Genomic DNA, 14,474 nt, shown 5'->3' with positions numbered 1-14,474 from the left:
ACATTTTCCTACTTAAACTTTGAATGGGAATGGTTCAATAGTGCATTACATACAATTATAGTGCTAATCATTTCCAGCTGCTCCAAAAACCGTTAACGTGCCTTAAATTTTGTCCAAAAGTTTAAGCGTGCTCCTCAAGCCTCAAACTCATTTCATTCATCGTTCCTCTTTTTGTTTAACTTTCTTCAATGTATCAACAGCACACAACCTCACTCACCCATACAACATTCGTTACACGCACCAATACTTCTACCTACACACTCACCAGCTATATTTTACTCAGTTAGTTAGTTAGCTAGAAGCCGTAAGGACTTATCGTATAGTAGGATATTTTCTAATGTAAATAAATTATTTATTATGTAAAAAACGACGAAATAAAGTGGAAAAATCTGAATCGAAGTGTACCGATTTCGAAGTAAATAAAAACAGTTAAAATAATTAGAAAAAAAAACTTGATAGTGTTTGATTGACTTTTAAGATTTTAGTTTGAGTGATTTTTCTTTTTATGTTGACCATTTTCAAACTGTTACCTCCCTGTTTTCGGTTGAATCAGATTTTAATTTCTGACAAACGACAAGCCGCTGATCCTGTTCCATCTTGAGACTGACCTCTTGCTGGAATCGATTGATGATTTCACTCTCCGGATAGATCAACGTCTCATAAACCGCGCTCTGTTCATCGCTCAGTCGGACCGTTTGGTCGTCCGAGAAAATGGTCGTTATGATTTTGACTCCATTCGGGATCGAAACGATTTTCGTGTGGCTCTTGAAGTAGCGTGGGTCCTCCTCCTGCTCTTCCTCGTCCCCCATATTCTGTTCCGCCGAAGCATGTTCCGTTGGCGGAACCAAAGTGGCATCGGATTTGTTTGGTTCGATTCCGATTGACTCACTGGAATGTAACATTTTTAAATTAAAACTTCAAATTAGGTATTAAATAAAAACCCTCTCCAAAAACTCACCCCGATTCCTTGGAAACCTTGGAAGCCTTGGAATCTCTCCTAGAAACAGGGGCGTTCAGCTTTTCTAGACTTCTAATCTTTTCCTCAAAAAGTCGACACAAATTGATGACCCGGACGCTCGGTTCCTCCAGAGTGTCGGTTGAGGAACCGGAAAGTTCGCAGTCCCCATCAACACCGGAGGAGCAGGACGAGTAAGAGCTGACGTTCGGAGTGGATTGGTTCCTAGGACTGTGGGGACACACGTAGTCGCCGCCATACCCCGGGCATGGGTGACCATCTTCCTGGGCGCATTCGCAGCTGATAGAGGACATGTTTACTTTTTCCGAGCTCGTTCGGTCCCTTGGAGTTGCACTTGAATTTGGAATTCTTCTGGACCTGGATTTTCCTGGATGGGATTGGTTCAAATGATGGGAAGAATTGAAGTTTCTTTTCAAGCTTGCGTTAGAATTTTTCAAATGTCTACTGTGATCGAGCTGAAATCACTGGAAAATATAAAGATTTATTCTCCGGTCTACATTTTGATTGAATAGAATATCATCGAATTCAAGGGCAATTTGAGCCTTAATTTGACTAACAACGCATAAATTGAAATCATAAGCAGACCCGAATTGTTGGGCTTATTTTTGAGCTATTTCTGCGTTATTTGGTTAAAAAAAAGTTCATCTCCATCTTCCAAAGAAGGAACTGGCTTTTTTTGAGAATTTAAGTTAATTTCCAAAATGGCTTTGAGTAGAGTTTTATGTCCTCTACTGCTTTTAAAAATTTGTCATAACGTATAAAATTTAAATGACATTTGATCTCTTTTTGAAGGTCGCTATAAACAAATTTCAAATAAGGATACCTAGTACGTGGATATTCAATGAGGTACATACAGTAAAAATTTATACAGGTTGGTGGATATTGGCACCGACGAATGTTTTTTAATTGTAAATATTGAAAACTGAAGATCACCATCGATCAAAGCTTGACTAAATTTAAGTTTTTCTTTTGGCATAGAAGCGGCTTTAGCATTGACTATTGAAGTTGTAATTTTTTCTGCAGCCATCATCTTCTGTTGAATTCAGTGGAACATTTACATCCAAATTACGGGCAATAAAATTCCTAAATCGCTCCCAGTTAGCTTTTTGAAAGTTAAATATGGATTTTAAAGTGTTTTCAATGGGACTTTGGGATACAGAAAAAGTTACCGGAAGGTGGTCTGAATCGAGGTCCGCATGAGTAACTAATTGACTACAATGTTCGCCTAAATCCGTTGGAACCATATAAATTGTGGAGGGGGATTTCTTATTGAAGAGAAAGAAGAAGCCCCATAAAGATATTCAACAGTATAATAACCTGCAGCGCAGTCATTAAATAAAATATTTTCATTAGAGTTTACTTACTTACTTAATGATCTCGCGCCGATCCTCCGGTGCATAGGGCCGTGGTAAAAGACCTCCACTGTTGACGATCCGGAGCCAGCGTCTTCACCTGGTCCTAGTCAAGATTCTCGCTGACAGTTCGGATTTCAGCAGCTACGCTTCGCCGCCAGGAGTTTCTGGGTCTACCTCTTCTTCGATGCCCTTCTGGATTCCAATCTAGCGCCCCTCAGCAAATCTCGTTTTCATCTTTTCGCAGCATGTGCCCAATCCATCTCCACTTACGTTCCCGAATCTCGATTTCTAGCGCTCTTTGATGACACCGGCGCACAGTGGTCCAAAACCCAGAAAAGCTAACAGAAAGTCGATTTTTGAAGCGCTCATAATTATCTATTCAAATATTTCATCGTGTTCCGGCATTTTCAAGCTAAATGGAACCATGAAAATGATAGTCTTAAGTTTACCTGTTTCGGAGTTCTCAAAGAAACGCTAAAACAAATTGGCTTTTTTTTAAAAAATTCGCAAAGATTTGCTTACATTGAAAAACGAATGGATATTCAAATCGCGAATATATATTGCTTTGCAATTATTTTTTTTATTTATGTTAGGCATATTTTACACTTCACCTAATAAAAATTTGTGATTTGGAATAGAGTTGAAATTTTTTATATGGAATTGAGTTGCAAAAAACGATAAATATTTTGAATTTTATAACTTCAACTAAAGATTTAAAAAAACTCCACATAACTCCACTCTAATTTTACGTTGGATAGATTCCCACATTTCTGGGCTACAAAATATGGCAAATTGTGCTGCCTTTTTTTGCCATTTTTGAAGAACGACGTCAAAGAGTTGAACCACTTTTTTCATCAAATTTGACTTCAAAGCCAATAACCTCCCGGATCACGAACTAAATTGATATTTAATTGGATCTCTAGGTTGATTTTTCTCAAAAATCCATTCATAAAACATCATTTTCATATTTTGAAGCACTATCAGTATGAATTTCTGTGACATTTTTACTATTAGGAAATTTCCCAAAACAGAATTAAATTATGGTTTCTCAAATATTCTTCTGATTATTGTTCAAATCATTGAACCTTTTTTGCTGTTCGATATTCATGAGAACAAATCTTAACTTTAAAAATGGTTAGAATTTTTTATGGTATTATTTTAAAAATATGAAAAATGAAATAAATTTTAAAATAAATATTAAATGTTAAATTAAAAAATTTAGAAAATATAAAGCAAAAAGTTTGTGTTTCTCGTTTAAAATGTAAATTAAGTGTTTTGTGTTAAAACAACCATTGATATAATAAATCATCATTTAAGAAAAAAAGCCTTTAAACCTTAATTTCAAAATTTTGATTAGTAGTGGCGAAATTGTAGAACAATTCTCATCTATCATAAAATTTCTATATTGACTCGTTAATTAATGAGAAATTAAAAAAGTGATCGGTACTAGAGCGGTGTCAGGTGAATACAGATTGATTTAATTTCATATGTATTGTAATTTTGAGATAATTTTAGATTCAATTAACCTTTCTAGGATGTGATTGATTTTGCGGCATCTATTGGAAAATTTTAATACAAGAATTTACTTACTGAGATATTAAAAAAAATACATTTTTCTAATACTTACAATCAAAAAGAAATTCAAAAGAAAATATGAAAATAATATGTTAGTTTTTGTGAAATTATGATTATCGAACAATTTTGAAAGGTTTCAGAGCAAAAATGGTTGAAAATAGACTTTTAGCCACACCCAAAATTCAGCCTCTGTGCCAATGGCGTGTAGTCAATTACATAGCATCATTGGTACAAAAAGATAACGCGACCGGTGCTGATTCGATTTGCTCCCACCGGCATTAATCTCCCAAGTTAACCGAATTGCGTATGTCTGAAAGAAACAAAATAAAAACGCTTTGACGTCCCTCCCTATCGCATCATAAGACGAAGAAGGATGGAAATAAATACCGGCCAACAACAGGCAGCCAGCGAACCGAGCACTGTGCGTGTTAATGTAGCAAAAGCAACAACAAAAACATCCTTCTAATTCAATCCCTTCAATCCACCAGCAAACAACCACGGCCAAGCTGTGCGTGTGTATGCAGTAAAAGCAACAAAAAAAACATTGCTTCAATTCAATCCATGGGCAAACAACCACGGCTAAGCTGTGCGTGTGTATGTAGCAAAAGCAACAACAAAAACATTGCTTCAATTTACCGGCAAACAACCAGCTGCCAAGCTGCCCGGCTTTAGCAGCTGTGTATATGTAGCGTGTGTATGTAATAGCAGGCAGTAAGCAAAGCACAGTTCTCATTCAATGGGTTTCCCTTTGCCTTCACTCCCGTTCCCTTTCCCGTTTCCATCGCAAGACAAAGGACTACCTTGGAAGGCGACCAAACGCCGGGAAGCCGCCGTTGTGCGATTTTTTTGTGATTGTTCGGTGGCAGAAAGCCTATGACAAATATCCCTCGTCCTTCATGAAGCTCAAATAGCACCCTGGTTAGGATGTCGGACTTGCAAGACGATATAATTGGTGATTTAAGTTCGACTCTCCCTACGGGCGCTGTAGTTTATATTTTTATTTTCTTGTTTCTGGGATGAATTATCCAATAGGAAGGAAATCCCATAAAATGTTTTTCTTGTTTTGCTTGAATGTAGTGGTCATGCATCATTTTGGTTGGGAGCCGAGTCCTTATGCCAGTTACGGTTTTTCAAACATATCATCTTCGTCACAGTGCACATTTCAGCGCATTATCGCCACAGAGATTTGCTAAATAGGCATTGGATTTTTGCAACCTCTTCTATGGGTGCAGCTTTTTTGAGAATTGGACCACTGTGCGGCGATGTAGTTCCTCATTCGAGATCCAGTTTCCAGGCCACCAACAGCAGATGATATTCCGCAGGCAGCCGTTTACAAATACTTGCAGTTTTCGCGTCGTTACCGCATATGTGCACCAAATTTCACACCCGTACAGCAATACGGATTTGACGTTTGAGTTGAAGATTCGGATTTTTGTTCGTAGAGAGATCTGGCGTGAACGCCAGATGTTTCGGAGACTCGCAAACGCAAATCGGGCCTTTCTGATCCGGGTTTCGATGTCTTTCTTGGTACCACCATCTGGCGTTATCTGGCTACCAAGATACTGGAAGCACTCCACTTTCTCAACTTGTTTCCCAGCTACAATGAAACTGGAGGGATTTCCTGTGTTTATCTCCATCGACTTGGTCTTTTCGACATTGACTTTGAGACTTGCTGCCTTGGAACTTTCGGTGAGGTCGTCGAGTTTGCTCTGCATATCCGGTTGTGTTTGGGCGAGCAAAACAATATCGTCAGCCAACTCAAGGTCGTTCAGTTGCTCCATTGTTGAAGGATTCCACGGCAATCCTCGGTTCGTTGCACAGTCGATCGATCCAGTCAGAATCTCATCCATTACGATGAGAAAAAGTAGCGGTGATAAGATACATCCTTGTCTCACTCTAGCAGTTACCGGGATTGGTTCGGACAAGACACCGTCGTGCAAGACCTTACACGAAAATGCCTCGTATTGTCTTTCGATGAGATGGACTAGTTTTTCTGGGACCCCTCGTCGCCTAAGAGCAGCCCAGATATTTTCATGGTTGAGTCGGTCGAATGCTTTTTCGAAATCAACGAACACCAGCAGAAGAGAGTCCTGGAATTCGTTGATTTGTTCCAGTATGATTCGTAGCGTTGTGATTGTGGTAGTGTAGTGTAAGAATCATTTGAATATTATAAAAATACCCTAATATAGTTATGAAATTAGAGATTGTCGATATCTTATTATGAATTGGGCAAAATCGGGTTATAATATTTGATCGTGTACAGTTTCAGGAATCTTGCATGCATGCTTGCATGCGACAAATTATAATGAGGTAGCACGGTGTACAATATAATAAGGTGATATCTTCCCGATGGTGTCGTCATTACTATCCATCTAGTCATCCTCGGTGTATGCAGCATTATCTTACGCGCGCAAAACTTTCTTCCTGGCACGCTATAGGCAGATAGTAATGACGTCACTTGTTTACATTCAAACGAGTTGTTTACTCGTGTTAGTAGCCTACCTTATATATTTATACCGTGATGAGGTAGGATAAAATTGATGATATTGATGTTATATCTGTGTTCGAGACCTACTCGAAAACCGAATGTTCTAGGATTCGTTACATAGTATTGATGAAAATGAAAAGGTCTATGTTTTACATATGACGTCAGATTTGCGAATGTTGATTGACTGATTGTAATTGTAATTGTAATTGTAATTTTATTGAGTAACGATAGCCTTCTTTGGTACTGCATAAGGTTAAGGAAACTATGAAGAAGCGGTTTAACATTGGAGAATCAACGTAATTACCACACATTATAAACTAGAGTAATAACTTTTTGCGGCTTTTTTGAAACAGGTCCTGGTAGGTTTGATTTTGGTTTCCAAGGGAATGTTATTCCAACATGATGCACCGTGCACCATTGTACTCTTTCCGCTCGATGTGGTATGTCTGGGTATGATGAAGTTGCGAGACCTCTCGAGCTGTCCTCTTTGCAGGTGTTGTTGTAGATAATTGGGTAACAAGCCTTGGTACCCTTGCCACATGATGTCTAGTATCCTGATTTCGAAATTGTGCGGCAAATCGTGCCCCAAAATGGCTCTGCGTACGTTGGCTGTTGTATCTCGACGTCTGAGATTGAAAACAAATCTCACAGAAGACTTGAAGCACCTATGCAGTTGCTCTCGAAGAGCTCTAGATAGTCCGGGATAATAAACGACATCACAGTAGGTAAAAATCGGTACAATTACAGATTGCACCAATTTCAGTCTGGTAGGTTGCGAGAGGACCGGAGCAAAACGTCGAAAAGTTCGGAGGGTGTTGAATACTTTCATTGCAATTTGATTCACATGAAGTTTCCAGTTGAGGTTACAGTCCATAGTGAGTCCCAGATTCACAACCTTACTAGATATGGGGATGGTTTCTCCACAGAATATGATTGAGATATTTGGGCTTATTTGCCCCGTCTTGCTAAAAATGATAGCTTGTGTTTTTTTCGGATTAGGATACAGCTTATTCGCGTTTGCCCATAGCTTAATTGATTGCAGGTCTTCGTTTATCGCATTCACTAATCTGTCTACTTCGCTAGCAGGGCCGGAGGTGTATATTTGAAGATCGTCCGCATATAGCTGGTAGTGACATCTCAAAGAGGAGGGCAGACTGTTGATGTAGAGACTGAACAGTAGGGCGCTTAAGCATGACCCTTGTGGAGTACCGTCGTTGAGTTGGCATTCGGCTGAGTAGCTACCATTGCAGCGAACAACCTGGCTTCGTTGGCCAAGAAAAGACTTAATGAGGTTGCATGCAGGTTGTGAAAAGTGAAACTCACTCGTGAGCTTCAGCCCTAGTTTATGATGATCAACACAATTGAATGCTAGCGAGAAATCTACTAGTACCATTAATGTGCAGTTGTTATTTTCGAAATTGTTATAAATGTCATGAGTGACTTTGCATAGGGCTGTGGTGGTACTGTAGTGTTTACGGTAGCCAGATTGACAAGAAGCAAGCAGAGAGTGTTCGTTATGGGTTAGATGTTGTGTGATTTGCGACATCATTATTTTTTCCAATACCTTAGAAACTGCAGGTAGCACACTAATTGGCCTGAAATCTTTAGGCTGTGTCGGGTTGGATATTTTGGCGATTGGTGTTACTATAGCTTTTTTCCATAAAGCTGGAAAAGTATTGGCTTCAATTATGCAATCAAATATATGATTCAAAATTCCAAGAATGAACGGGCAGAGCATCTTAATGAACGAGATGGGTATTCTATCCCATCCGGTGGCGTTCGAATCAATTTCAAAAATTTTTTTGCAGATTTCATCCACGGAAGTGGATGAGAAATTGAAAAGGGGATAATTGACCGGTCCTCTGTCTACCTCTACATGTTGCTGTTGAAGAGGTGGGGGCTCACCTGAAGTAGTAGAGAGTTGTTGATGACCATGTGAGAAGAAAGTGTTGAGCTCGTTGGTATCTAGTTCATTATTGTTGATGGTACTCCTAGCGTTGTTGTGCACACCTTCTCTTTTGAGATTGCTCCATAGTTTTTTCGCCGGAAGGTCAGCATCGAAAAATTGTTCGGAATATCGTCTCTTGGCTGCTGTTATGAGCGCTTTGGCTTGGTCACGTTTTCTTATGAAGTCTGCCCATTCCTCATTCCCTCTTCTACGGTTAGGATTCCTCGAATAAAGTGCATAAGCCATATCACGATTTTTTACGGCTCTTTGAATCTCGCGTGTAATCCACGGCGTGCGTTTGTCGCGAACAACCATGCATCTTTCTGGTGCGTGAAGATCCAAAAGAGATTGTAGACTGGAAGTTAGTAGGGAAGTTTTGGTATCTGGATGTGGTGCGTCTATTATTGGAGACAAATCTAACATCTCGAAGTCAGCTTGGAGACGTGGCTGGTCAATATTATGGAGGTTTCTCACACGTATCACTTGCGGTTCTATCTGTGGCATTCTAATGTCAGATAGAAGAAAAACAATGTTGTGATCGGAGATGGTACAAACGATTGATTGTGAACATGTTGAGGTGAATCAGTTATCAGTAGGTCAATGGTGGTTGCAGAGATGTCGGTAACTCTGGTGGGTTCAGTCGGCAATATAGTTAAATTGAAGCATGAATTGATCCGATTCAGGGAGGCAAGATTAGTGGAAGGCTGGGGTGATTTAACATTAATGTTAAAATCTCCTACAAGGTATAGACGATCGAAGCTCAAATCCGTTAACTTTAATAGTAGTTCTTCATAGCATTGGCCGAAATGTAGATTACTGCACGAAGGGTTGTAGAAGACTACTACTACGATCTTGATGATGTTGATTTGTGCGCTTACTGCGAGAAATTCGATTCTTGATGCAATCGGCAAATTCGGATCAAATTTGGATTTGAGTACTGGGAACACTTTCAAACCTTTTTTAACGTATAAGCCGACTCCGCCACAGACTCTGCTCCTACGTCCTCTCCCTGTTGGCAGGGAGTGTTTTATGAAATCATATGATGGAATTCTCACAGGGCCAGAAGGTGATGATTGTTTCAATTTGGTTTCGGTCACAGCAAAAAAGGGGTATTGGGTTTTCTCCAGAATCAGTTTCACACCGTCTATGTTATGTTCTAGTCCTCTTACATTGAGATGACCTAAACGTAGGTTATTGTGTACTTGTGGCAGTATGGGAGACGTCAGTAAAGTAGCAGGTAGGTTAAGTAAATGAAGAAGTAGACTCATTGGATGATCGTGCATCAAAGAAAATAGACTCATCTAAGCTGGTGTCATTTTTAACAAGCTCTAAGAGTATGTTTTCCACAGGGATGTACTTGGTGTGATTTGGAAGAAGAACAGACACCTTATCGTCTCTTACGAAAACTGAGCGAAGACTTTTCTGATGCTTGAGTCGTAATGCTAAGTTTCGAATACGAAAAGTACCGATGGAGAGCATTTCATTTAGAGTAAAACGATACTCTAGTGGTAATCCTACATTAAGTTGATTGAGGCGAGCACTTTGAAATTTTTCGAAATATTTCCGCAATACATTTTTCCTCGACTCTCTGCTGTTGAATGTTATAACAATTGTCGGAGTCAGAGTTCTATCGGACCATTTGGAAGTATTTACTTTCATTCGGAAACAGCTTGAGACGTGAGAAGCCTCCTGTGTGGCATCTAGGAAGTTCAGAACTCGTTCGACAATGGTGATCACATTTTCTCCTTGTTGATATGGAACTTTGTTGAGTGCTAGTCTGTGCGAGTTGATGTCATGTGAAAATGTGTTTAACAGTTTAGCGCCTACCTCGATCATCTCAATTTTTTGGCCTATATCGTTCACATATTTTCGGTGTTCGTTCAGCTGCTCATCGATTTACTTCACTTTGGTAACCTTGTTCCTAAGAGTGTCCACTTGTTTTATGTTGGTCAGCTTAGTGGTTTCAACCTCGGTTTGTAGCTTAGCTAGATTAACGGTGAGCTCGTCGATTATTGTTTGGATTTGCTTGATGTCATCAGATGAACAATTGGTCTGGGTAACGATATCGGCCGTAGGTTTGGCAATCAAACTTCCTTGAATCGAACATGGTTTACAGAAAAACCAGAAATTTTGAATCGAAGCAACCATGGATTCGTTGATTCCGACGCATTGATAATGGAACCACTTCAAGCAGCTGTCACAGCAGATCCAATTAATTTTATTTGTTTTGGATGATCGCCTTCCTTTTTTGGGAGGATTCGTGATGGTACAAACTTGGCAGATGTCTTCGTTACTCATGATGCTACGATTACTGACGTTCCGTTGTTTTATATTTTATTGCATGGTCATAGTAGAAATAATCAGTTTGCTAGGGAACGACTCTTCAGCCGCCGAAGGCGCTGGGTGACTTGCGCTTTCACCTGGGCCCACACTGCAGTTAAAGGCGCTAAGGTACTTAACTGAGTGCTTTCGAAATTGGTGCTTTTACCTCGGGCCAGATCGTCTGCCAATGCACCAAGGTACAGCAGACGATCCTAGTTGTAGGCGATACATCAATGCTTCAGTCTATTAACTAGCTCTGCTACGAGTAGTCGATGAATCGAGTTGGCGAAAGTTTCGATCACCACAGTGATGTGGTCCATACATGATCGTTCGGATCGGATTCCAGCTTGTTGCCGTCGGAGTGTAGCGTCGATTTTCTCCTGGATCCTGTTCAGGATCACTTTGCAGAGTACTTTGAGGGTTGTACAGATCAACGTTATGCCTCGCCAGTTACCGCACTCTGTCAGGTCTCCTTTCTTCGGGACCTTTACGAGGATACCCTGCATCCAGTCGGCCGGGAATGTTGCAGTATCCCAGATGTCAGCGAAAAGACGGTGCAACGTTTGTGCTGACAGGGCAGGGTCGGCTTTCAGCATTTCAGCAGGGATGCAATCGATCCCAGGTGCATTGTTGGGTTCTGTTGGCCATCACTATTCATGATTCGGAAGAGTTGTTCGCCATGTCCATCGTTTGAGCTGATCTGTTCGATCGGTCAATATCTGACCTGCTCGGTCTTTTAGCGGCATTCTTGCATTAGCCCTTGCACCACTGAGGCGGCGAGAAATGTCATAAAGTAATCGGATATCTCCATTGGCGGCGGCTCTTTCCCCCTCTTCGGCTAGGGAGTATGTCCAGGCTCTCTTGTCTCGTCAACAAGCTCGTTTTACTGCCTTTTCCAGCTCCGCATATCGTAAGCGGGCGGCTGCTTTGGCTGACCCTTTACATGCCTGCTCAATTCCGACTTTCGCCTTTCTCCGATCCTCGACCATCCTTCAAGTTTCATCCGACGTCCATTCACTTCTTCTTCCACAAACTTTACAGAGAGTACCATGGCTCGTTGTGCTAAAGGCATTCTTGATTGCCACACCACTGTTCTTCGACTGTTCCGTCTGTCGGCAATTCCGAGGCTCGGGATTCTAGCTTTTCATCGTATGCCGTTTTCACCTCTGGATTCTCCAACTGGCGAACGTCGTATCGACACCCGCCTCGCGCCGTTGGACACGCGCAACTCTCAGTCGTATCTCGCCAAGGACGAGGTGATGGTCAGATGCAATGTCTGCGCTTCGTTTGTTGCGGACATCAAGAAGGCTCCTTCTCCATTTTCGGCTGATGCAGATGTGGTCAATTTCATTTTCTGTTCGGCCATCTCGGGATACCCAAGTCACCTTATGTGCTGGTCGATGGGGGAAGAGCGATCCACCGATCACCATGTTGTTGTTGCCACAAAACTCTACAAACAGCTCTCCGTTTTCGCTCATCTGTCCTAGGCCATGGCGCTCCATGATGCGCTCAAGGTCCTGATTGTCGGAGCCAATCTTTGCGTTGAAGTCGCCCAAATGGATTTGAATCTCACCCTTCGGAATTTTCTCTGCCACGCTGTTCAGTTGACTGAAAACTGCTCTTTCTCCTGCAAATCGACAACGTCAGTTGGCGCATAACACTAGACCATTGTAAGGTGCTGTTCTAAATCTGGCTACGATTATTATTTCGTTTATCGGTTCCCATCTAATAAGGGCCGCGTAGGCCTGCGAGCTTAACAGGAAGCTTACTCCGCGTTTCCGAGTAGCATGTTCTGCTCGTATGCCAGAGTAAAGCAGGACTTGCCCGGACTGTGTTTTGTGTTCTCCAGTATTAGCCCAACGGACTTCGCTCAGTCCCAGAATTTCAAGCTTGAGGCGGCTAGCTTCTCTAGCAAGTTGAGCCAGCTTGCCTTGTTGGGCAAGGGCTAAAACGTTCCAAGTTCCAGTTTGTGCCCGTGTTTTTATGCTAAAAGTCGTTGCCAAAGTTCCAATTCGGTTTTATTTATTTATTTATTTATTTATTTGGTAACAAATCAACGGATCACTTGTTGATCCCAATGATTAAATGGATACAGAACAAAATAATTAAAATTATAAAAAAAGTATGTATGTATGTATGTAGTTAAACCCACCAGTGGCTGATAGGTCTTTCGACCCGAGTCGGTACGGGAAGTCTCGATCATACGTTCAAATATTGTCCATGCTTAACTCACCAACAATATTTGCAGTGCAACCAAGGGGTCCGTTACCACTGGTTTGGGATAGGTTTGACTCATCAAACTCTCTTCCGACTGTTCGAAACAAATTTAGAATTATGAAAAGGAACCAGAGTATCCTTCTCATGATTCCATATTTGCCGAGATACTCCGGCTGGCTTGAACCCACAATCCATTGTATATCAGTCTTTCGTTCGCTTGGTGACCTATCCAACCCCCCACGAATCCCCTTGATAGAGTTAAGCTATTTTAAATATATGAATATAATACATTTTAAACATCTTACCTTTTAACCATTTGAAAAGGATACTTATCTTCAAACCATAAAAGTCATCGGGAATATAGAAAATCTGAAGCTGGAGGGTATGTTTCTCCGGCCACCACTTTCCTTACTCATTAGTTTGAGGCACTAGGACACCACTTTCTTCGCCTGAGATTTCACTGTTTCTGAATCCAGTGATAACTTCACCTCATAAACAGGAGCTATTTTATCCTCGTTTATCTTCACTTTCCACGAATTAAAGTTGAAATTTTTCAATTAAAATTATAAAAAAAAAAGTTTACACAAACTACCTTGACCTAAACGCTATTGAAATTTTTCTTCTAAAGGAATCCCTCGATGTACCGAAATCAAACTGTTCAGAGTAACGGTTGAACGTCTTGATCACGCCGATCAATGCACTATTTGCCCCGTAGTTGTTTTGACGAAGGGGAGTGTAGAGCTGTAAATTCCGGTTCCGTAGTCCTTGAGGTCTGACACTAATGTTGATTGATTCCAAAAGCGAAGGGCAGTCAATTTTCGATGTCAGGATATCAGAGACAAACAAGGCCCGTGTGACAGCTCGACGGGCTTGTAGCGTGTCTAGGCTAATGAGGTTGCAGCGGTTCTCGTAGCTTGGAAGGTGGAACGGGTCAGACCAGTTCAAATCGGTTATTTCTTCTCTCAGTTTCCGTAACAATACAAGATATCAGGAGCAGTAGGTTGTTAGCCTAAAGTCCCTATCCCGCGATGGGGCTGCCATCTTGGACTTAGCTGGCGGGAGCCGCATTTCATAAATTCAGCCGCTCGCTGCGAGACAGACGCTGCTTGAGCCGCCCCTGACCTGGAGAACAGACGCTCGGTTGTTGTTGCACGCCGCCCCTGTCCTGGGGAACAGACGCGTGCGGCCACCTTTTCAGTCTTCATGCGACCAAAGCATCCACCGGGGTTGGGTACCCGATCTCCGCTTAGGTTACTTGCATCCCAGCCGGCACCGCGGGGAGGTAGGGATAGGAGTTGTGAATAAGAGGTGATAAATATGACCACTATGGGGTCTCGCTTTGCACATTATCCACCATTTACCAATCATTAGAATAATATTTCATCATAAGAGTTTGATAAAATATTATTCCAAGATCGGTGTTTTGCATTAAAGTCCCCAATTATAAAAAAAATAGATTTTTTACTGGTGAGACTTTTTAAATCTTCCTTCAAAACATTTTTCTGTTTTCCGCTCCTTGAGCTCACTCTGGGGGAGGGGGGTGGGGGGTGGGTTGTCTGAGGGTTTTGCATTTAAAAAACCTAAACACCCCTC

The 14,474-nt window shown here is 41.3% G+C and overlaps 1 protein-coding gene across 1 annotated transcript; it reads right to left on the bottom strand.

Moving 5' to 3' along the window:
* Positions 1-435: 435 nt before the first annotated feature.
* LOC129757771 (uncharacterized) lies at positions 436-1,424 on the bottom strand. The gene is made up of 2 exons (XM_055755067.1): positions 959-1,424; positions 436-888 (listed from the first exon to the last, which is right to left on the bottom strand). Exons 1-2 carry the CDS (start codon positions 1,267-1,269, stop codon positions 519-521), a joined length of 681 nt encoding a protein of 226 aa, XP_055611042.1. The 5' UTR covers positions 1,270-1,424; the 3' UTR covers positions 436-518.
* Between the last annotated feature and the right edge of the window lie 13,050 nt (positions 1,425-14,474).

This window comes from Uranotaenia lowii, chromosome 3, assembly GCF_029784155.1.
Source record: "Uranotaenia lowii strain MFRU-FL chromosome 3, ASM2978415v1, whole genome shotgun sequence".
NCBI classification, from domain to species: domain Eukaryota; kingdom Metazoa; phylum Arthropoda; class Insecta; order Diptera; family Culicidae; genus Uranotaenia; species Uranotaenia lowii.
This window is presented reverse-complemented; position numbering and strand designations above follow the sequence as displayed.